The 22,577-nt window shown below is 57.2% G+C and overlaps 1 protein-coding gene across 2 annotated transcripts in view; it reads left to right on the plus strand.

The window, feature by feature from the left end:
• ITPKB (inositol-trisphosphate 3-kinase B) overlaps positions 1-22,577 on the plus strand; it is a 96,921-nt gene that overhangs the window by 68,554 nt on the left and 5,790 nt on the right. For both annotated transcript variants that reach the window (XM_032624974.1, XM_032624975.1), the window contains exons 3-6: positions 13,636-13,735; positions 15,084-15,297; positions 19,560-19,764; positions 21,864-21,965. In XM_032624974.1, the coding sequence (XP_032480865.1) occupies positions 13,636-13,735; positions 15,084-15,297; positions 19,560-19,764; positions 21,864-21,965 (621 nt within the window). The remainder of the gene's footprint in view (positions 1-13,635; positions 13,736-15,083; positions 15,298-19,559; positions 19,765-21,863; positions 21,966-22,577) is intronic.

Below are 22,577 nucleotides of genomic sequence, written 5' to 3' on the forward strand. Positions count from 1 at the left end.
AGCCCCTCCCATTCCAGAATACATTTTCCAGACGACCCACTCACATCTCTCAATAACGTTTCACTTCCTCTAACTCAGTAGGAAGGGGATGAAACACGTCTAAGAGAAGCAGAAGCATTCCATAAGCTGCACAGGCAAGAGGGGGACTTCTGTGGGTCAAGCTTTGAGGTAGATAGAAAAGGTACCACCCATACGCAGGTGCTGATCCTGGGTTGTGGGTTAGCTTCTCTTTAAATCCGAGGGAGAGGACAGGAGGGACTGCAGCGGAAGCCGGCTTTGCCCATCTCTAACACAGGAGATCCCCACCACAGTGTCGTGAAGGTCCGTCCCCCATGTAATTACCCCAGGAGCTGCTGTAGAGTACCTCAAGATAAATTAAATGTTAATGCATTGTAGCCTAAAGCCAAAAGGTGATGGAAACAGGGATGGGGTGTCCTTGCTTCCAGGGTGCCAGGGTGTGGGAGACCCCCTTGCAGTTGGGCATGCAGGCTGCTAGGGATAGCGGTTGGGGCAGGAGCCCCAGGTCTGTCCCCTGATTGGGACCCAAGCCTGGCTGAGCCCCTAGGCCCCTGCTGCTCAGGGAATGAGAGGTGAGTCCGCTGCCTGTTTCTCAGGGCCCCGGGAGGCTCCTGCTACACAGGAAAGTGCTAAGTAAGCACTCAGGGCCCCAGTTGACAGAGATGCACGGGGACCGGCGATGAGTCAATCTATTTATGAAAATCACACATACCGACACAGATGTCAGGATGACCACCCCCGCCCCCGGGGTCATCTCACAGCTGTGCTCTGAGAGCTGACAAGTCTTGTTTATACTTGGGGGTTCACTGGTGTGTCTTTTTGGCCTCCAGCAGTCTACACGTAAACAGGTGCACGACCGCCTCGCTGAAACAGGCCTGTGCCCTGAACAGCCCTGGTCGGGAGAGGGAGGCCGGGTGACTCAGAGCCGGCATTAGTGTTGTACCTCAGCCTCTGGTGGGCAGGGCTGCAGCAGCTGGGTTTCTGAGCCTCTGCGAGTCTGCCTTCCCATTTGCTGAGCGCCGTTTAGCCACAGGCAAATCAGTGTAATCTGTCAGAAATATGAATTGCACCAGTATGTCTTGCTGGGAAATATTTTCTAAATATAGCTAAATATTTGATACTGCACATGATTTGTTCTCATGTGGTATTCATGCTCTTCCTGAAAAGTTTCCTTGTTAGAAATTCCTTTGGTGGGAGTTCCCCCCAAATCTGACTTTGGAGTTAGTCCAGAGTAAGCCCCTTACCAAATCCCTTACAAGTGCTTTCTGGGTTCTCCGAAACTACTTAAAAGGTAGTATTTTGTCTGTGAATGTTCTTGGCCTGGAGAAGTAAACTTTCAGCAAACTGGAGATTGAGGAAATCTTGTCCCTTCTACTATGTACACAGTAGGATCCTTAGGTCCTCAAATTTATAACCAGAAGATTTTCAATCTCAGGGAATCTCGGAGAAAATACAGGAGCTGCTAACACAGGAGAAGCTTGTTTCCATAAGCAGGGCTGTGCTTGTAAGTAAGAGCTGGGGGCAGAGAAGAGGACTTTTCTGATTCTTCCTCATTTTGCAGAAAACTTCGTTTCAGATTGCTGGCTTAATTTAAATGTCATCTTCCAGCATGGGATGAAGCAGTCTGTTTCCACATGGGCCACCTGTCAGAGCCCATGGGTCCTGTTGCTGGGCTGAGCCTCCCTGGGAACATTCCTTCAGACTTTGGGTCCGTGGGGTGGACTGGGGCAGTGGGAGGTAAGGGTCTGCAGGAAACAGAAGGACCGCTGGTGGCTTCCGTGCGAGGCCGCCTCCTTATGTGCCGCCTCTCACACCCATCCTAGAAGGGCTCCTGGGCGTTCTGGACTTCCAGAAAGTCTCTGTTTAAGGCCAGCCCCCAGCTCCTCCAGGGTTCATTTCATGGCAAGGAATCGGCTAGTTACTGGGGACCCACTGCCTGCCGTCTGTGGCCTTCACCCTCTGCCCTTTCCTCTTGGAAAAGTGGCCCCTGAAGGCCAGGGCTGGGATAGAGGAGGAGGTGATCAGACCCTGCTGCTAATTCTGCTGAGCGAACGCAGAGTCTCCTGTGTGTGTCATCCCACAGACAGTCTCACGCCCTCAGGGGGCTTACAGACCAGACTGGACACAGGAGAGGTTTGTAGGGTAGGTGGTGTTCCCATTTTACAGATAAGGAGGAAACTGAAACTCAGAGAGGTTTGGTAACTTGCCTAATACCACCAGCCAAGAATAACAGGATCTAAACCTAGGTTTATCCGGCTATAAGTTTACGTGTTACAAATGACCAATGAGGCAGCCTAGCAGAGTGATGGAGAGCTTGGACCCTGGAGCCAGACTGCCTGGGTTCAAATCTTGGCTTTGCCACTTATCATGTGTAGAGCCTTGGGCAAGTTGCTTAATGTCTGTGCCTCAGTGTCCCCATCTGTAAAATGGGCTAATGAGATGACCTGTGTGACAGGTTGAGGTATTTGTATCATGCATACATAATACTTACCAAGCACTTGGCATTGTGTCTGGCTCTAGAAAACAGTTGAGACATATCACCTATTTGTTACTAGAATAGCCCACAATGCTATTGGCTCCACCACACTGCCCGCCTGGCCTTGCGAGCTGAGAAGGAGGGGTTGAGCTGCAGGAGCTGTGTTGGGGCTGGGGGTGTCATGACTGGCCCCTGTGAGGAAGTCGCCCAGCAGGGGCACTGGGGGGTGCTCAGCCGTCTCAGGCCTTTGGTGCCAATTGTCTGTTGACCAGTGAAGACCTTCAGTAAATTTCCACCCTCTGTAACTCGGCCTTGTTTTTTGCATTTTAACCAAAGTAAAAATAAAATCTCTGGGGAGGGGTGGACGAAGCGGAGGGAGGGAAGGGACCTGGTGTGTGTCGCAGGGGCCACCTCCACCATCTGGGCAGGGCTCTGGATGCCCTTTCCCAGAGGAAAGGCTGAGCCTTTCTGTCCTGTGAGCTTTGTCCGTTAGGAAGTCAGCTGCTAGAGGCTGCCATTCCCCGTGCCCCAGGGCTCTTCCTCAGCCCCCTGGCCACTCCCTGTTTCCTGCAATTGTTGCCTCCCCCCCCCAACCTCGGCTCCAGCGGCCCCGGCAGGCTCCTGGTGTGAGAGGTAGGCTAGGCCCCTGCGCACCAAAGCATTTCCTTTGCTTTCAGCTGCTTCCCCTCTCTGGCCTCTTTCTTCTAGCGCTCCATTATTTTTAGTTCTTAAGAAGATGAAGTCCAGGAGGGAGGAGGAAGGAGAAGCCAAGCCTGTGACCTTCTAGATCAGAGATGGAGCATTTGCCGGGCCTTCCTGGTAGGGAGTATTTGGAGCATTTCCATTTTGGGTGAAGGATACCTCCATTCCTTGGTAACCAAAAAAAAAGGCTGGTTTGGCAAGACTGTGAGCCCCTTTGTTGCCAGCTCCTGTAAAGTTAGGAAGAGGGAAGGAGGGTGGATCTGGAACAGTCATTGGGAGAAGTGCTTTCTTTGCTGGGTTGACTAACCAGAGTGAAAGAATGTCCTCCAGACCCTCACGTGTACATGCGAAAAGGCCCTGGGGCTGGGGCCCGCTGTCCTGGAGCCTGGTGGTGTGTAGTGAGCCCCAGGCAGATTGAACAGGAAATCCCCCCAAGTATTCCCCCTGGAGATGTCTCTGGAAAGCTCCAAGCTTGAGCATGCCAGCATAAAGAGGTATGAGCTGGTGGAGGTGTATTTCAATTCCCAGGAGATGGCACGCAGCAGGGCCTGAGCACCGGCCGTGTGATGGACCTGTAAAATTTTCTCATCGGTCACGCAGCTGGTAGTATTGTACTCCCACTGTGTGTCCAGCCTGGGGGGGGCGTCCAGAAGTGTTAGGACAAATTCCGGTTCTCCAGAAGCTTACCCTCTGATGGGAGACACAGCACAGGACACAAGAATCATGAAGTACTCAAAGCCTATCCTGCCAGCGGGGAGGATTCTTGGAATGGCCTGTGGCTGGTCTGAGAGGCTTTATGGAGAAGGTAGGGCCAGTTCACGGACTCCAGCACCATCAGCTGTGGGGACAGGTGGGATGTGGATAAAGAAAAGGAGGGGGGAGAACACTGCAGGTAGAGCACCTGCGGGAGCGGGGACCTGGAGGTGGGGTGGGCATGGGACAAGAAGGTGGCCAGCCCTGCAGGATCCGAGAGGGCATCCGAGAGCATGAGCGTAGGAGAGGAGGGTGGGCAGGTGTCTGGGGCGGCCCTCTGTCCCTGGTGGGGGCCTTGATCCCGCCTGTAGGCGGTCAGGGAACTCTTGGTGGCCAGTCGGGCCAGCTGGGCCTGGGCGGACTCCTCAGGCAGGGATTCTGGATGATGGTAGGGGAGGGAGAATGGCAATGAGGGATGGACCCCTGTGTGCCAATCTGGGTGCTACCCTTGTCCCAGAAACTGGGCCTCTGGTTGCGACAGGAAGAAGGCAGCTGCTCAGGGTTTTCCTGGCCCTCGGGAAGGGCCAGCCCGAGCTGAACACTTGTATCAGGAGCTCCTGTTTTTCAACAGGAGCTCTGGGCCCTGACCGGGTCCTACGCTCCAAACCCGGAGCAGAGCAGCCCTCTGATCCGACCAGGAGTGGATGGAGAGGACAGAGCACCCACCCTGAGCGGGTCCCTGCCTCTCATGCCCTCAGTAGCCAAGGGGTCCAGGCCCGCAGGGTCTGGTGAGGGCCCGGCCGTCCTCATTCTCCTGCCCTAGAGCAGCCACTGATGCTGTGGGAGGTACGTCGCCCACCCCACTGCCTCAGCGTGATTCCGACCATCTGTGGGTGGGTTCCCTGCAGGACAGGTGAGGAAACGCTGGGCCAGCCGTAGGACCCTGAACCACTCATCCTGTGGGAACACTGTGTGGGGTGGGGAGAGAGGTAGGGATGAAATTCAACATAACTCAGGTCTTTCTCAAAGAGTGTTTCTGCATTCGGTTTTTAGGGGAGTTTCCTTGTCTGTTAAAGGGGAAAGACGGTTAGTCTTAAAATCCAGATGCTTATTTTTAGCCAGAGCTACCTGTCTTGCCAAGTCCTTGGGCTTTGTTTCTCCTACCCTTGGTGTCTTGGTTTTGAAAGGCCTTCCCTCCTCTGCTCCAGGCTCCCAGCTCACTTTGGCAGGGGTGGGTTTGGCCCCAGCCAGGTTTCTAACCAGGCCTCCAGGACGGAGCTATTGAGCCAGGGGCCCCTACCTGCCTGGGCTCGCACCCAGCTGCCGTCACAGGAGGGCCCTGCCAGGGCGAATACAATGAACAAAGTTGTCTTGCCCTGGCTCTGCCTCCTGGGAGAAGCACAGCCTTTTCCCCAGCGAAGGAAAGAACGATCACTAGGGAAACCCAAACTGCTTTTTAGAAAGACCAAAAGAAGAAAAGAAGGAAGAAAAAAGCATTTTTCCCAAACATGGACAACTCAGTGCCTTTTGCTCAGACTTCTGCAAGGCCAGAACAAAGGCACTGACACAGAATGAACCTTCCTGGGCACGGGCGTCTTCACCCACTTTCAGCGCTTTGTTAATGTGTCTTCCCAAAGTGGGTGTCAGTGAGGCTGTTCTGGGAACCACTTGGAAAGGAGGGCAAGGCGGGTCATTATTCAAGCCTGCCCCATCTGAAAGGTCACTCTTTTGACAAAGCACTTGCTGTTTATCTGAGGCTATTTTTTAACTGGAGGAGAGGCGATGGGGGCCCAGTTATCCTGTTGGCTGAAACAAAACAAAATCCTCGGAGCAAACCAGGAAGCTGTGTGACCTTGAGCCAGTTACTTAACCTCTCTGAACATGTTTCATCATTTGCAGAATGTAGATAAGCATCAGTGCTGTGAGTGAGGATTACATGAAATATTAGCATAGTACCTAGCTACATGTTAGGCATTTAATATGTGATTTCTCTGCCTCTTTCCCCGGACAAGCCAGGTTATCACCACTAACCAGCACATATGCACAGGCATCATAGATACATGCACACGTGTGCAGCAAGGCAAAGGATTCTGGCAATATTGCTTTGGAGAGTCATAGGGTCCAGAGATAATTTCCCTTTTCTGATATTTTAGAGATTTCCCTTCATCTCTTCCACTCAAAAACAACAACAAAAAAAAGGATACTCTTTATAATTATCTAAAAATAAAAGTTTGGCAAGTGATCTAACTATTTAAATAAAAAGGGAAGTACTGGAGGAAAGAGTAGAATATTAGGGGAACAGCTCAGATGGGAAGGGGGTTAAGAAGAGTGTGTAAACCCTCTGTATAAAATGAAATCCGTTCAGCAGTCTCACTGTTTATTATGTACTTCTCTGGTGCCTAGCAGAGTTCCACACGTGTGAAATGGCGTTCTTTGGGGAACTCTTCTTTATCCTTTTAGCAACTTTACTGAACTTCTGGACCAGAAACTGGTGTCGAGGCACCTGGACGCCGGCCGGCTCTGCTCTCCCTGAGTCACAGAGCTCGAGGCCCCAGGAGCCGCCCTGTGTGTTCGCAGTTGCCATGAACATCCAAAGGGAAGTTCTGTAAGCAATTAACCACACAATTAGCTCATCTTCTTGCCACCGGCGATGACTGACCCTATGGAAGTGCCCAGCGGATTTTTGCCAGTCTCCCATGCCTTGGAGGAGAAAACTGTTTCAATTAAAACAAAACAAAACAGACACAGAAGTACAAACAAAGTGAACATCTAAGGTTCACCTGTCCAATGACGGTATACAGAGCACCCGTGTACATGTGTACCACCTCTTCAGTTCTCTCAGAACTGACCAGGTAGAGTGGGCCTCAGGGCAAGTGTGATGTTATCGTGCCCAGTTTACAGGTGAGAACGCTGAGGTCGGAGAGGTTCAAAGGCTTGCTCACAGCTGCAGCCGGGAGGTGGCAGAGCCAGGGATCGTTCTAGCTCCAAAGCCTGGGTCGTGTGCTGTCTTCTGGAAACAAAATCCAACGCTGTGGCCTGCCTCAGAGGCAGAGGATTTTAAACACACTCGAGACGGAGGGGAAGAGCGCGTCGCTTCAGCCTGAGTTTGCAGGGAGGAAACAGCGGCAAGCCTGGCAAAGCCAGCGGGAAGGGAAGCTGCAGGAAGGGCCGGCTGCCTTGGGTAAAGAGGCATTGTCAGGAGCTGTCTTCAGGAGGCCTGCTTCTCCAGACAGGAGACAGTGCAGGCACCGCTGGGGCCGACAAGAGGGCAGCAGAGCCCGCAAGACCCTGGAAACTTCAACTTACTTCCAGAGGCTCTGACCAGGTTCCCACCTGCAGGCCTAGCTGACTGGCCCTGGTGGCCTCTCCAGGACCCGCGGCAGGGGGTTGCCGAGTATCTGGTGGAGCCAGGTGCTGGGGGTCCTGGCTGTCGGGAGGGTACACTCGCCCAGAGGAGAGCTGGGGTGCAGGCGTGCCCTGGGCACTGTGGGATCACCCAGGAGGGACAGCTCAAGCAGAGGAAGGGCCTCCGGGGTCTCTGAGCTGCCCGGGGGTTAGCGGAGTCCTTTGCCTCCACTCCATTGCTTGCGAAAAATTCCTGGTGGCGGAAGGTGTCAGCCTTGCGGTGTCTGAGGGTGGGCGAGCCAGGGGTCGCCTGCAGAACCTCATGGCCCTGAGAGAACACGTGTTTCCTGAACTGCAGGTACCTCCGTGTGTGGATGGGGGAGGAGAGCTAGGCCTGCAGACATCCTAGGGCATGTGAGGCAGTCCTCCAGCAAAGGAACAGCTGGCCCCCGTGTCACCACCCCTTCTGGGCCGTGCATATCATGCAGCTGATCCTGATGACAGCTAAAGTGTCCTGTGAGTGGGGTGCCTAGAGGCACCCCCAGCCCCCAGCCTCGGCTCTGGGTCCTTGCTTCCCCGCCTTCCTCTCCTCATCTCCACCAGTCCTTTTGGCCTGTTTGATGGAAGTCAAAGAAAGGCCTGCCTTTGAGGTCATCCACTTAGCCTTTTTATTTAAGGCAGTGTTCCCTGCGGCACGAGGCGGATGACTGGCTGGGGGAACCAGCCAGAGGGTGGCGTTTACCCAGGAGCCGTTAGCATCCCTGGGAGGCTTGGAGTCCGGTTTAGATAAACACAGAGTCAGAGACGCTGCCCAGGCTTCCTCCCTTGGGCCCCACTGGCCAGTGGACCGTTTCCGCGCTGGGCTCTCAAGGGCTCTGGGTGAGTCCAGGCCAGAGGGATGAGAAGCTGCCCTTCCTCGCCAGGGCCACCCCGGGCGCCCTGAGGCTCTTCGTGCTGAGCGGAGAGGTCGCCACACAGGGGTATCGGCTGTCAGGGAGTAGATGCACGTCTGCTGTGAGGCCAGAAGTCTTCGGGCAAAGAGGAGGAGGGAAAAGTGAGAACCCCCGAGCCTTCCAAGGGCACCAGTGGCTGGAGAGGGCTCAGCTGGGGTTGGCCAGGTTCTGAAACTCCCTTTCCAGGTGACTTCTGTCACCTCAAGCTTAAAGAGGGGTGGGGTTTTGTTGTTACTAGGCTTTTTCTCCTGCTACAAATCCCTCTCCACATTCTCTGAATATTTCAGCTCCTGTCAAGTCAGGTATGAAGGGAGGGAACTGCCCAGAGCAGCTTCAGAGCCCCAGGCAGTCTCCAGCAGCTCTGAGTAGTAAAGGACCAGCCTCCACTCCCCAGGTCTGGCTGTTTTCTGATCCTTTTGAGCTCCTCTGTGTGAATTAGGGCCCTACCTTTTCCTGCGCAGCCGAAGTAGAGAACATGACCCCACCTCTTACAGAGTGAGGTCAGGGCTGTAACAAAAAGGCCGTGCCTTGCACTCAAGTAGAAAACAGAGCGAAACAAAATCAGTGCTTATTTAACCCAAGAGTGCAGTCGTCTAGGGATTTGTGGAGCTGGGTCATCCAAGCCCATGAGCCTGAGGTGTCACCTGAAAAACCTCACTTCTGGTCTGCAGCTGGCTTACACCCAGCACAGAATCAAGGTGAGAGCTGTGTGTCGTCAGCCCACCCTGTGGCTCCTTCCCTGCTTAAGAGGCAATCGGCTTTGTGGGGCTTGCCTTTCCCTTGAAGTGCCGCCCAAGAACATCCCAAGTGTAACATTCCAGCCACAGTCTAGGAGCGATTAGCTGGTCTGATCTGACTCATGGGAGAGCCTTGTGTCACCTGGTGGCTAAGCTGGAAGTGGCACCTGCCCAGCCCTGGAATGAGACCTACTATCTGGGGTTTTGATGGCCAGCTGTGGAGCCTCTCCCAAAGGCTCTGGGCTCCTCTGCTGAAGAAACAGCCGGAAGACCCCCTACCCCAGAGCACTGTCCTGCCAGCCCAGCGGCCTGGCCGCCCAGGGGAACCTCCTTGAAGGAATCTCCTTGTCCTTCCTGCCCAATCTTCTGTCCCCATCACCTTGCCCAGCGTGCTCTGGGCTGGAAGGACCCCTGCTTGTTGACAGGCACAGCAGTTGATGAATCGGTTTGAGGTTCCCAGGGTGATGTGGCAACCTACTGGCAGGGAGGAGAATGGAATGACTTTGGCGAAGCAACTCAGCTTGTAAGATTCTTCATCTTACAGAGAAAAGAATCCTATCTACCACCAGGTTGTTTGAAGATGAGAAATGAGGCTGTAAGGAGCCCGGTCCAGCTCCTGTCACATAGCGAGAGCCCATAAGTGATGAGTCATGAACGCTCACGCCAGGCCCAGTGCTGGGGGAGGCTGGCCGTCCGTCCGTCCTGTTGCACATCTAGGGAAAAGAGCCCTGCCGGTGAGATGACCACGGATGCCAGCTTGCAGGGAGTTTCTAAGAGCCATTCCCTTTGCTCTGTCATGCCCAGCGGACTTAGGAAGAACACCCCAGCTTATCCATTAGGTAGGCCATTTTATCTATCAGATCTGCGTGTAAGTAGCGTGCCAGAGTAGAGCTTGGCGGAGTCAGCTAGCTGACTCCTCAGATTTATACAGGAGGACCCCGCCGCCCAGAGAGGCCAGGGGGCCTGTCAGGCGTGTGGAGCTCTGGGGGGCGTTCCAGGAAGGGTCAGCAGAGGGTGTCCAGATGACCCTGGTGATTGGGAGGTGATGGAGGGATGGGGCCAGTGAAATCAACTGGCAGCCAGCGCTGCCGAGGGGGAGGGACCAGGTGCCCTTTGCCACACCGTGTTCAAGGCATTTGAGAGCTGCCTGTGTGTGTGACACAGCTCAGCTTGAGAAATTCGAGACCTGGGACTGTAGTCTGATTGCAGAGAAGTGACTGAGGCTATTGAGACTCTCCCGGGAGGGAAAAGGTGATCAATTCCTCTGGATGGAATTCTTCCAGCTTGTTGGGCTGCCCTCCTTTCCTGCCTCGTCGGCTGTCTTTGGTGGGGAAGAGGACCATTTCTGAGGACTGTGTCTTCCTCCAGCGAGGGGCTTGCAGGGAGACTGTTAGCCCAACTGACCCTCTGGGACCCACCACCTGCAAGCGGCTTCTACCTAGAGTTGGTGGTTCTTAAATGGGTGTTGTGGTCTCCCGGGCATCGTAAGGGAATCGATTCTCTGTCATCTCCTGCCCTTTTGTTTCTCTCCACTCCCGTGGGCCGGGGGTAGGGGCGGTGATCACCCTGCCGCCGTCTTTCCTGGGCCTTTCCTGGACCTGCGTTTCTGTTTAATGTTTGGCAGCGACTCTAGGCACTGCCTGGGTACCGCTATTTAAAACTCACAGGAAAACCCCCTGCTTGCTGCTGCCAGCACAGTCGAGAAATCCCGTGGTGTGCAAACCCGCCCCAGTGGAATATTCCACCTTGGAAGCAGGGGGACTCTCTGGCCTTGGCCATATGGGGCCCAATTTTCATGTTGAAGAAATGCTCCCTTGTGGAGGAGGTGTGGGAAAGAGGAAGCTACGCGGAAAAAATGCCCCATTTACTCAGCTCAGCCGTGTTGGGAGGCTCTTGGATCCCGCGAGCCATCAGAGGACCCCACCCTGGAGCACCCCTCTCCTTTCTGGACCCCTGAAGAGCGGTCCGGGAACTAGAGGTTTTGCAGCTCAGATGCCCCTGCTGGACTCGAACCTGGCTGTTCTCGCCCAGCTCTTTTCCCTCCTGCCTCCCGGGTCCCAGGCCCACTGCCCAGTGTGTCCCCGTGGATCCCCAGAGAGCTGCATCCTGACAGGGTGGGTTTGGTCCAGCCCCAGGCTCCGTGACCTTTATTCCTGAATAACTATGGCAACACCGCCACTTGGCTCCGGACTGACTGTTCCTGGGATGACTTCAGGGGCACCCCTCCTTGAACTCAGACCACTAAGACTCTTCCACAAACACCCCTGTGCCCATGAACTTCTAATGGCTTTACCTCTGGGGCTCGCAGACGCAGCCAGGATTCAGGCCCAGGGCAGCCTGCCTCCCCAACACCACACTGCCCAGAGTCCAAGCATCTCGGCCCCGCGTGCAGAGCTGGCCTCGCCCTCTAACCCTTATCAGCCACTGCTTCCGGCTCCCATTCCCAGCACATCCGGCCCAACTGCTCCAAAGCCCAGTCCCGGACCTCTCTGTTCCCACAGGCCCCGCTGCCTGCAATAGTCTTCTTCTGCTCCCTCGATTGTGCCCCCAGCCTGCGTCTGTGGGGTCAGCCTCTGTGATGACCTTCCTCCCCGGCAGGCATCCATCTTTGGAGGCCCCTGACCCCGGCAGCGGGACACATCCTCCCTGGGTCCTCTGCTGGCACCGCATCTGCAAATGCAGTAGGAGGTGACACGCTACAGCTGGGTGATCGTGGCCTTTCTAGTCTTCCTCTGAGGGGCCCTTGCTCTTGGGATGCGAGAGGTCATTTTTCGGAGTCCTAGAGTGTCCACTGATCCAGAGAGCGTGGGGGGGGGACCAGTTGTCCATCCCTCACTAGACAGATGAGGAAGCTGAGGCCCTGAGAAGGGGGCATGAAGAAGGGCAGTGTGGGTTTAGTGGTCCCCTGATGGGGGAGTGGCGTGGGATGGGGTCCGCCCTGGATGGAGAATGCTCTGCCCTCCCCCTCCTCCCACCCCACTCTGAACCCGTCGGACCCTCGTCCCCTCTGAGCTCTGTTGCAGGGGTATGACCAGCAGGTGGTGAGAGCTGTGCACTTCTCTTCTGGACAAACCATCACTTGGTTGGTCATTCCATGTAATTAGGTTTTCCCATTGCTGCCCTCGTGCATTGTCTGTCCTGAGTGTTTGTGCAGCCTTCTGGGTGCTTAGATAAGAAACGCTGGCTTTCCTTAGCCTTCTTCGGAGATCTCCCTCAGAAGGATCTAGGAAAAACACCCTTGTCGGTGAGGCCGGCCCTTTGTCACATGGCCTGGCAGAGCGCTGACCTCGCTTTAGACTAGGTCTTGGCAGTGGAGTGAGGGTTTCTGGGGTGGGGTGAACATTGCCAGGTTCGGTAGGGAAGAATTCTTCTCCTTAAACAGATTTTTAACTTGAAGCCTTGATGACAGAAGCAGCTGAGTCTCACCAGAGAGAAAAAAACGAAGGAGACTGATTTAACCTCGGGCTCCAGCAGCTGGAGTCAGTCCAGCAACCTCAGCGTGGCTGCTAGCGGACGCTGCAGGACAGGGAATGAGGAACCGCCTCTCCAGGGGTCCACTGTCCAGGCAGGAGCACTCCTCACCTCCCTCTTCTGTAGAATTCCCAGCTTCTCCTTCCCAGCGCAGAGCCTTGGGGGTTTACTGTCTGGATTTGCTGGTCAGGGACCCGCTTCTCAGGAGCTTGAAATGCTTCACTTCTCATCACTCCCTTCAGGGGCTCATGTCTGGGGACACTTGATCTTCATGTCTACAGCCCGTTCTTATTAAAGTAACTTAGGGATATTTTTATAGAGAGAAATGTTTACAGCTGGGGATAAAAAGGATTTTCTTTAAAGTAGTCATATAGGTGAAGGTTTAAATGCGGCTTTATCACTTACTTGTCTGAGGCTTGGGTTCTGCAAATGGAAATAATGATTACCTTGCATGCTTGCTGTGAAAATAAAATAAGAAGGTGCTCAATAAATGTTAGTTCTCCTTTCTGTCCAAGGAGCCCCTCCTACACACACACACACATAGAGTTTTTACTTAAGAAATGTCTTGAGAAGGAGAAGTGCAGTGGAGAGAGAGTCCTGCGGGCTGGCTCACCCCTGTATGCACCAAAGCCTTGGAGGCTCTGCTGTCCCCGGGGAGTTCCCTTTAAAGTCTCCTCAAACCTCTCACAGGCAAGAGGTACCTCTGCTGGCACCGTATCTGCAAGTGCAGTAGGAGGTGACACGCTGCAGCTGGGTGATCGTGGCCTCCCTGGTCTTCCTCTGAGGGGCCCTTGCTGTTGGGATGCAAAAGGTCATTTTCTAGAGTCCTAGAGTGTCCACGGATCCAAAGAGCATGTGGGACCAGCTGTCCATCCCTCACTAGACAGATGAGGGAACTGAGAGGGGGCACAAAGAAAGGCAGTGCGGGTTTAGTTGTCCCCTGATGGGGAAGTGGCGTGGGATGGGGTCAGCCCTGGATGGAGAACGCTCTGTCCTTCCCTTCCTCTGTTCCCAGAGCCTGTCAGATCCTTGTCCCTTTGATTCTGGGTGTTTTGCTCAGCCTGTTTGTAGAATGGGACAAAGCCCATAGATGCATGCCACGTAGTTGATGGAGGTGAAGTCCTCAGACTCACCTCTTGTCCTGTGCCACAGGCAGGGGGCTCCCCGGTTTTGAATTCATCCTAACCAGAAAGTAGTAGTTCTGCTTCTAATGTAGAGCTTTTCGTTTGCTTGTTTCTAGAGCAAATCATGGAGGAAAATAAAAAACATGGTGCATTGGTCTCCCTTTGTCATGTCCTTCAAGAAGAAGTACCCCTGGATCCAGCTGGCAGGACACGCAGGTAGCCACAGCTCTCCCGGACTTTCTGACAGGATGTCCGGCTCTCTGGGGAGGCGTCCAGCGCGTGTGGGGGACGGGCCTGGCCCTGGATGCTCCCGGGGATGAAGCATCTGAACAGGTGCTCCCCGAGAGACTTCGTGGTCTGCAGTCGCAGGCATACTTGAGAGACGGGCCTTAACACTGCCTCAAAAATGCACATGGACACCCGCCCTCTCCACAGTCTGTGCCACCTCTTCACAAATCACACACATTCCCCCCTCGGTCTCTCTGTCTCTTTCAATCTCTTTCTTTCAATCTCTCTTCCATTTTAACTCAATAAAACAGTTGAAGTCATCAGTCTTTATAGCTTGCCTGCCATTTGTCACCTGGGACAAAGAGACAAAGCTAAGTGCTTCCCTGAGTGCCTGTTGTATCCCCTCATCAAGGTGTTCCTCTGGGTGACAATACGTATGTAGATATAGTGTCAGCCCCGAAGGAGCTCGTAGCTGGTGGGAGAGGCAGGCAGGTCGCCCCAAGAGTGTTAAGACGTAGTGGAGTACCGGCTGCAGTGGCCACGCCCTGGGCTAGCCGTGAGGTCTCCAGGTGGCCCCTCAGTGACAGGGGAGGATGTCTAGGGCTGTCTAGCCCACTCATGGTGGTCCTTTGGTGGGCATCGTCCCCAGGGGACAATTCAGTGGCCGCCCGTGGATTTCAGGCCAGCACAGGGTCTGACATTTTTTTTTTACACCCTTAACCACGTTGGCCCAGACCCCAAGGCAGGTGGATGGACACCCTTCCTCAATACTTACCTGAGGGTGTGGCTCAGAAGGAACACCACCCAGCTCTGCAGAGCCTTGGACCGCTGCTTCTCAGCCAGTCTCCCTCTCCTGGCGCTAAATCCGGTTCTAACAAGGCTTCTCCTCCACTGAGACCGGAGACACTTTCGTGGCTGGGAAGCAGGGTCGATGGTGGGGTTGGGAGGTGGTAGTCGCACAGAGAGGGGTGAATAGGTCCTGGCACAGACCTCTCACTTCGTCTTGTTCACCCTCCTGCGGTGAGCACTGGTGTGCTTCCATCTTCAGAGGAGGAGCCTGGGGTCGGGGAAGTCCGGGAGCCAGCCCAGAGTTGCCTGTCAGGGCACGGGGTGTGGCCGGGGCAGGGCGGGGACTGGGACTTGCACCCACTCCGCTTAAAGGGCTCGGTCCACCGGTGGAGACCGGGGCACACCTTCAGCCCCGCGCTTGGCAAGCTCCACGGCATCCCCGAGAGGCCCGGGCCCTGTGACGGAGGGCATGCCTGGCAGGGGCGGGGGTCAGAGCGGGGAGGGCTCAGGCTGGGGACCCAGGGCCTCCTCCCACCTTGCTGTGCAGGGAGCTTCAAGGCGGCTGCCAATGGCAGGATTCTGAAGAAGCACTGTGAGTCGGAGCAGCGCTGCCTGGACCGGCTGATGGCCGATGTGCTGAGACCCTACGTGCCTGCCTACCACGGGGACGTGGTGAAGGACGGGGAGCGCTACAACCAGATGGACGACCTGCTGGCCGACTTCGACGCGCCGTGCGTGATGGACTGCAAGATGGGCGTCAGGTGAGGCAGCCTCCTCAGATGGGGCACACCCGCCCCTCAGCCCCCAGCTGGCCGTGCGGCAGATACCAGGCACGGCATTCCAGGCTTCCAGGAGGCCGGGCTTTCTGGGCTGTCCCTGAGGCCTCATGTGGACGAGGCCGGGCCAGGGGTCTGGTTGGACCCCGCTCTGGTCATCTCACATATGTGCTGGCTTTGCTCAGGACGGCCCCTTCCCTTCTCTGGTGAGCCAGGGGCCGGCGGGGTAGGGGCCGGTAGCCGGTAGCCGGTGGGACCAGAAACGGGACCTGGTGGATGCGGAGCCTCCCCAGGGAGAGGGCAGAGAGAGCTGCCCATCTGGTCAGGTGGGATGGCTGGGGAGAGCAGGGGGCGGCTTCCCGTTAATGTGGGCTGCGAGGGGGAGACTGGAGTAGAGGCTGTTCTCATCCCACCCTCCCCCACCCCCCACACCCCAACACCGAGCCAAAGAGGCAGCCGGTTAGCAGATTGTGTTGATCTGCCAGAAGAGACTTGCGCCTGTCATAAGGGTGCAGTGGAGTAGAGAGGAGCGCGAGAGGCCCTGACAACAGTCACCAGCTTGCCGCATTCTGGACTGGGGCTGGCGGTGACCCCAGCCCAGTGGCTGCGTGGTCCAGGGCACAGGGCCAGATGGGTATGTGGGCATGTGTGTGGAAATGGGTGTGTCCCCCCACACACCAGGCTCCGCCCAGAGAAGACCTGGGAGGGAAGGAGGCGGGAGGAGTGGGCTGGAGAAGACAGGAAGTGGGGGCAGAGCCAGGAGGACCCGAGCCCCAGGTGCCTGTGCTCTGGGCCCTGCTTTGGCAGCAGGGTTTTCTCATCTCCTCTCAGACTCTGACTATTCCAGTCTCAGGAGTCGTGGAGTAGGTCCTCCCCGGCGGGTCAGCGGCTGGTGAAGTCCTCTGAAGCCTCAGAGAGCCGCCGACTGCAGGTGGCCAGACGGGACGGCCAGACACGGGCCTCCTCCATCCGGCCCGCCGCTCTCCGGGGAGACCAGGCTCCGAGACGCAGAGCTCACAGCTGGAGCCTGCGTTTACCTTGGATGGTTTAAGCGGTTTTATTTCTTATAAGAGGAGTTTGAGAAAGGGGTGTGGTGTGTGTGTGTGTGTGTGTGTGTGTGTGTGCGCGCGCGCCCGCAGGAAAGAAGCAAGCCAAACCAGTCAGTTTTCCTTCCTTCCTCATTCCTCCTGGGAATTGTGTCATAAAATCAGACCCTGACCCTGCAGGCGGACCCGCTGTGTTCCCTTGGCTTGGCCCCGAGGGCAGGGAGGAAGGGGTGGGGAAGTAGAGACCCTACTCTCTGCACTGTCCCCAGCCTCTCCCTCCCTCCATCCAGGGGTCTCACCATCTCCAGCCCACACGGAGAAGATAGAATGTCCCTCCAGCCACCACTCGGCCACTGCTCTCCCCAGAGTCTTATTTCTGTCCCTGGAAGGCCTTCCCGTGGTGCACCAGGATGTGCCCTCTCAAGGGGAGACACAAAAATATTCTGATCGGTATTCACTCAGACCGGGGCCAAAAAAAGTACACCCTGTGGGTAGAACGTGTGGCCAGTCCTAAAAGGCTGCCATGGTGCCTGTCTGTTCCCTGGGAGGCTGCTGGGGACAGGAGCCCCCTCTCTTACCAAGGCTGCCCCATCCCCCTGCTGCCTGGAGCTTCTGTCCCACTGCACCCAGGGCTCTCAGGAGAGACCCAGAGTGACCAGCAAGGCTGGGACGTGTTTAACCCAGTCCTGGGCAGGGCCGCCTGGAGGCTGAGGGAGGAGGTGTGTGAGGATCCCCTATGGAGGGGAGGAGGTAGGTCTCCCCAGGACCAGTCCCACCCCAGCACCCCCTTCCCTGTCTCACGGGTCCTGAGGACGGGGTGGAGGCCCTTCTGTGCTCCGCGGGCGCTGGGTGTTCCTTACAGCCGCCCTGGCAGATGGGACCATCCAGTCTGAGCAGTCCCTTTGACACCAGAGGCTAAGGGACTCCCCAGGGCCACGCAGCCACACAGCCTGCCTCTGCACCAGGCCTCTGAATACCAGGTCGAGCCTGGGCTGCAGCTTGGCACTTCCAAGGGTTCTGTGCTTGCCAGAGGGAGGAGGCCGCAGCCCAGGGCCACCACCAACCCTGAGTCCGGGGCATGAGAGGTTGAGACTTGTCACAGACTTGTCCCAGTGGTGGAAGGGCTGACTGGTCAGCAGGCCCAGCCATGGTGAGGCCTGAGGAAAAGGTGATGCAGCCACCTGTAGTGTCCTAACGAGGGGTGTCTTGGGACCCCGGTTCCACATGGACATAAGCTCACATTGCTCTAGGGCGTTTTCTTAGGTTTGACTCCGTATCTCTTGTGTGTCATGTAGCCTGCCGTGGAGAATCAGGAGTTTCTTCCCGACCTCTGGACCAGGGCTGGCAGGTGGAGACCAGAGCTGTCTGTAGCACCTGTGCCCTGGTGGGAAGCAGGTTGGAGAGAGCATGGTGGGAAGTGGATGGCTTTGGTGTATCACCTGTTGGCTCCCCATGGGCTGGCTGACCTTCCTGCTGGGGTGGGCAAGGTGGGCCGGGCCAGTGTCAGGACACCAGGGTTGGGGAGGCTTTGCAGCTCACCTCCCGGTGGATCCCTGACCCCACCACCAGGCTCGTGACCCCTGTGGGCATCTCTGCCCGGCCCTTTTCCTCTCCCAGAGGGCGAGCAACTCTGCCCAGACTGTGCTGCACAGGCCCTTTCTGGAGCAAGCCCCATGTGGAAAGGGATTTGACGGTGAGGGCTGCTTCCTGCTTAAGGAACTACTGAGAAGTCTTTGCAGAAGTGCAACACCCACCCACCCGCAGGCCCCTGCAGTGCGCTCAGGAGCACTGGGGATGGCAAACCCTTTGCCCACCACGCAGCACACACACACAAATACACACATGGGCCAGCATGACACAAGTCCATGCAAAAGCAGCCTGCCTCACAGCTCTGCATTGTAGCGCTCATCAGCACTGACCTGGCTCTGCACGCGGTAGCGTTTGTACGTGCACGTGTGTGTGTGTGTGTGTGTGTGCAAGGGCACAGCCAAGGACAGAACCTCCGTATGGTCTGCATCACCCGCTGGAAGGTCCTAAACGACCAGACCCAAGTTCACCACCAAGGATTTGCTTTTTTCTTGAAAGAGTTGCTACAGTGGTTCTGGAAACTTATCTTTTAAAGGATTTGACCAGTCTGTTCTGGGTCCCAAGCCGGCAGGTTGGAGGTATGGTGGGAAGTGGTAGAGCAAGGCCCCGGGGACAGATGGAGAGTGGAGGCTGGGCCTGCTGTCACAGGCCGCTGTGTGGGCAACGCCCACGCACACAGGCCCAGGGAGACGACTTCCCTCTACTCAACTGACGCTGCGGATTCCTGTTTCAGGAAGGGTCACAGGCAGCAGCTGAGCCCACTGTGGGGGAGAAGGGGAGCTTCAAATAGAAGCAGGGAGGAGGGTGGGCGTCTGTGATGTGCAGCAGGGGTGACTCACCCCGTTGGCGAAGGGGCCAGGGAGGCGGCCTGGGGCCGGGAAGCCGGTCTCGGGCTGCCCAGATCCTGTACTGTCCCCAGTCCTGTTACCTCTGCCAGTTCCTAGGGGACCCTACCAGCCCGTGCGGAGGTCAGGGCGGTGAACTGTTTACTTGGCCACGTTGTCTTGAGGCCTGGGGTCCGAGGGGCAGGAAGAGCCCAGCACGTCTCTGTGGTAGAAAAAGAGCCCCGAGGCTTTGCCTCCCATCACGGGCTTCTCCCTCCAGCACTGGGGCCACTTCGGAGGCCGCCTTCTGGCCTGAAGGTGCCCCCTCTTCGGAGAGAGCCCTTAGGCTGCCGGGGCACCAGGGAGATGTGGACGAAATGCACTCCGCGACTCACACAGGTGCTGGCTTACGAAGCCCTCGCCTCGTGGAAGGCAGCCGGGGGGACAGCTGGATCCTGCGGGGACCCGCCCTCAGCCCCCTGCCCCACCCTCACGCCAGCAGGACGAGCTGCCAAGCTGCCCCTCTTCCTCGCTCCTCTGCTGATCCTGTGAGGTGCCCAGAAGGAAGAGCTCCTTGGGCTTTGTCGGGCCTTCCCAGCGCTCTTGGAACGAAGCTGCTCGCATTAGGCAAGGCTGGCCCGTGCTTGGTTGACAGCCAGGCCCAGCGCAAGCAGATGTGCACCTGTCCGGGACGAGGCTGACTTGGCTAAGCTGACTGCCGCCCTCGGGCAAGGCACCAGTGGGCCTCACTCTGGACACTGGCCCTCACGTGGCTTCCCCTCCCTCCCAGGACCTACCTGGAGGAGGAACTCACCAAGGCCCGGAAGAAGCCCAGCCTCCGGAAGGACATGTACCAGAAGATGATAGAGGTGGACCCAGAGGCCCCTACCGAGGAGGAGAAAGCCCAGCGGGCTGTGACCAAGCCGCGGTACATGCAGTGGAGGGAGACCATCAGCTCCACGGCCACGCTCGGGTTCAGGATCGAGGGCATCAAGGTGAGGACAGCCGGCGGTGGCCTGAGCCGCCCCGCTCCTGGGTGGGGAAGGGACTGGGTCCTGGGGCTCCAGCAGCATTCACCCAGCGGTCCTGGCTGCTCTCAAGACCCTACAGAGGCTGTAAGATTCCTCCCCATACGGACCCAGGGCATGGGCAGCCAGCCCCCAGGGACAGACATCTGGGGAAACCGGCCTACTCCTTGGTCTGGGTCTGGGTGGGATGGCCATGTAGGGGGCTGGGGCCTCGGAGCAGGGCTGGCTTCTAGCCCCACCCAGCGTTGAGCCCTCCGCCGAGGACCCTACATCTAGCCCAGACCATGCCCAGCACTGAGAACCCCACCCACCCAGGAGGCAGCTTGCTGCATGCCAGTGCCGGGAGCTGGCTCATATTCTGCCCAGGGCCCGAAAATCAGGACTGGCAGTGAGATGCAGCCAAGAGAGGGAGCGTGCCGGCTGCCTCTGACATCCGAGCCATCTGCCTGGGAGGCAGAACTAGGCGCTGCTCCTCCGGTCATCAAGCCCCTCTGGGGAGGCTGCACCGAGGCCACTCCCAGCATCGGGGCCACCTCATTGTCTTTTCTTTCCTCTCACTCTCCCAAGAAGCGCCTGAGAATGCTCTCCCTAGACCCAGGCTCCCACACGCCTCCTTTGCTGCTAGATTGGAGAGCCTCTGCTCGGACACACGCTTCACCCCAAGGAGCAGGGCTGTGAGGCGCTGGCCCCTCGGTCTCGGGCAGCCGTCCCTCTCAAGCAGAGGACAGTCCGAGCGTACTCGGGTTTCTGTTTTCTGCCCATTCTTGGCCCACGTTGGCCAGCCCTCGAGTCAGAGTAGGGCAGCGGGGAGCCCTGACTCATGAGCGAGAGAAGCTAGGACAGCCTCCTTGCTGATGGCGTTGTCTGGAAGTTCCTGCGGGGCAGTGCCTCACTGCCGATGGTTTCGAGTGGGGCAAAGTTTTCGCCTTCCCCTGTGACAGCTGCTTTATGATCTCTAGGCTTGAGAAAGCCATCTGCCCCTCCCCTGTCTTCTGAAATCGGCTTTTGCTGTATTTTTGGATCCAGTGGGAGAGTAAATTATACGCTCATCCTCTTCCTCTTAAGGCTCCTTTCCTTTCTGTATCTGTTTGAAACAGTCTGCTTTGCCCTTGACCTCTCTCTCCGTCTCTCGCTGGATCTCCTGGTCTCTGTCCACTGTCCAGCTGCAGGAACGGCCGACAGCCCATCTTCTCGGGCTGCGGGCCACCAGCTCCGAAAGAAGCCAGCTGCCTTCACCAGCACACCCCCGCCTCCCCCATCCCTGGTCCAGGAAAGGCCCTGCAGAGACCCCTGTGGGGAGGGCCCAGCCCTCGGCTCTCTCCCTCTGCCCAGGGTCCTGCCTATTCTTGCAGGGGCAGCGGCAGCGCTCAGCTCCACCCTGGTGGTGCACAGACGCACGTCTGGGGGCCTAGTGGAGCCAGCCTTTCTCACCCTTTGATCTTAAAGAACAGCTTTCCTCGTAGAGATGCTGAGCCCCACGTGTTGCCTGAACAACCTGGAACAGACATAGTACCGGGCTCAGGAAGTGGAGCCATTCCGTGCTCTGGGTGGGGAAGGGAGCGGGACGGGCTGTGTTTTATCCTCGCTTTCAGGGAGCCTAAGTAAGAGACCTTCCATTACAAGGGAATCGAGCTGAGCTTGGGGCGAGGAACGCCTCTCTCCTGTGGTGAGGGAGGGTGTCCCTGGGCAGCAGGGACCTTCAGGCACCCTGGTTCTGGGGACCCAGCCCCTTGTGGAAGCAGAGGCCCGTGCATCTCCCTCAGCCCCCAGTTGCTCACACTCAGGACCCTCAGGATGGACGGGTGGGCCCCGCAGCCTCACTCCTCCAGTCTTGGTCCAAGCGCCCCTCGGGCCTCCGGGCCTCACTAATGCCGTTTACTCTGCCTGGGATGCTGGTGCCACCCGCTTTGTTCTCCTCAGCCAGGGCGCATGACAGGCCCCCCCGTGCCGTGCGGTCGGATTGACCACGCGGCGCCTGCCTCCTTGTGCCCCGTGTGGGCACCTGGCTGCCCGGGGGTCAGCCTGGGGCTCGTGGCTCTGAGGCACTGTGTCATTCTCCTTCTCAGAAAGAAGATGGCTCCGTGAACCGGGACTTCAAGAAGACCAAAACGAGGGAGCAGGTGATCGAGGCCTTCAGAGAATTCACTAAAGGAAACCGGAACATCCTGGTGAGTCGGGTGCCCCCTGTGAAGGGGTCGGGCCGTGTGGTCTCCGGGCAGGGGTAGCTGCACCCCCTCTGGAGGTTCTTGCCCAGCCCGAGACAGAACCGAGGTTCCCACACAGAAAACCCTGGCCCCAAGCTTCTGCTTGGAAGGTGAGGAGGGAGGTGGTGTGGTTGTCAGCCCATCCAGCGGGTGAACACGCGCTCACTCTTTCCCTTAGCCAGCAGCTCAGCTCCCAAAAACGTCTCCATCCCCTTCAGAGCAACCCCTTCCGATGCCCATATTCCTCTAAGGCCAAGTATTGTGCCAAGTGCTCATCAAACCCTCGTAGCAGCCCTCTGCCGCGGGTTGGCATCCTTGTCCCCATTTTACAGATGAGGAGACTGAGAGGTCAAGGGCACACAGCGAGGAAAGGGGGAGCTGGAGCTCACACCCAGGTGGGCCGGCAGCCTGCTGGTCCCTGTGCTTCTAGGCCTGGCTGGGCCTCCACCAGGCTGAGACTGAGTGAGGGAGGTGGGCGGGCATTGCGGGGCGAGGTGCCGTGTCACCCTCCCCAGCCAGAACTGATGGGCTCTCTCTGAGCCTGGAGGTGTGGGTGGCAGAAGTTCACAACAAAGT

The sequence above is a fragment of the Phocoena sinus genome, chromosome 1 (assembly GCF_008692025.1).
Source record: "Phocoena sinus isolate mPhoSin1 chromosome 1, mPhoSin1.pri, whole genome shotgun sequence".
Taxonomy (NCBI): domain Eukaryota; kingdom Metazoa; phylum Chordata; class Mammalia; order Artiodactyla; family Phocoenidae; genus Phocoena; species Phocoena sinus.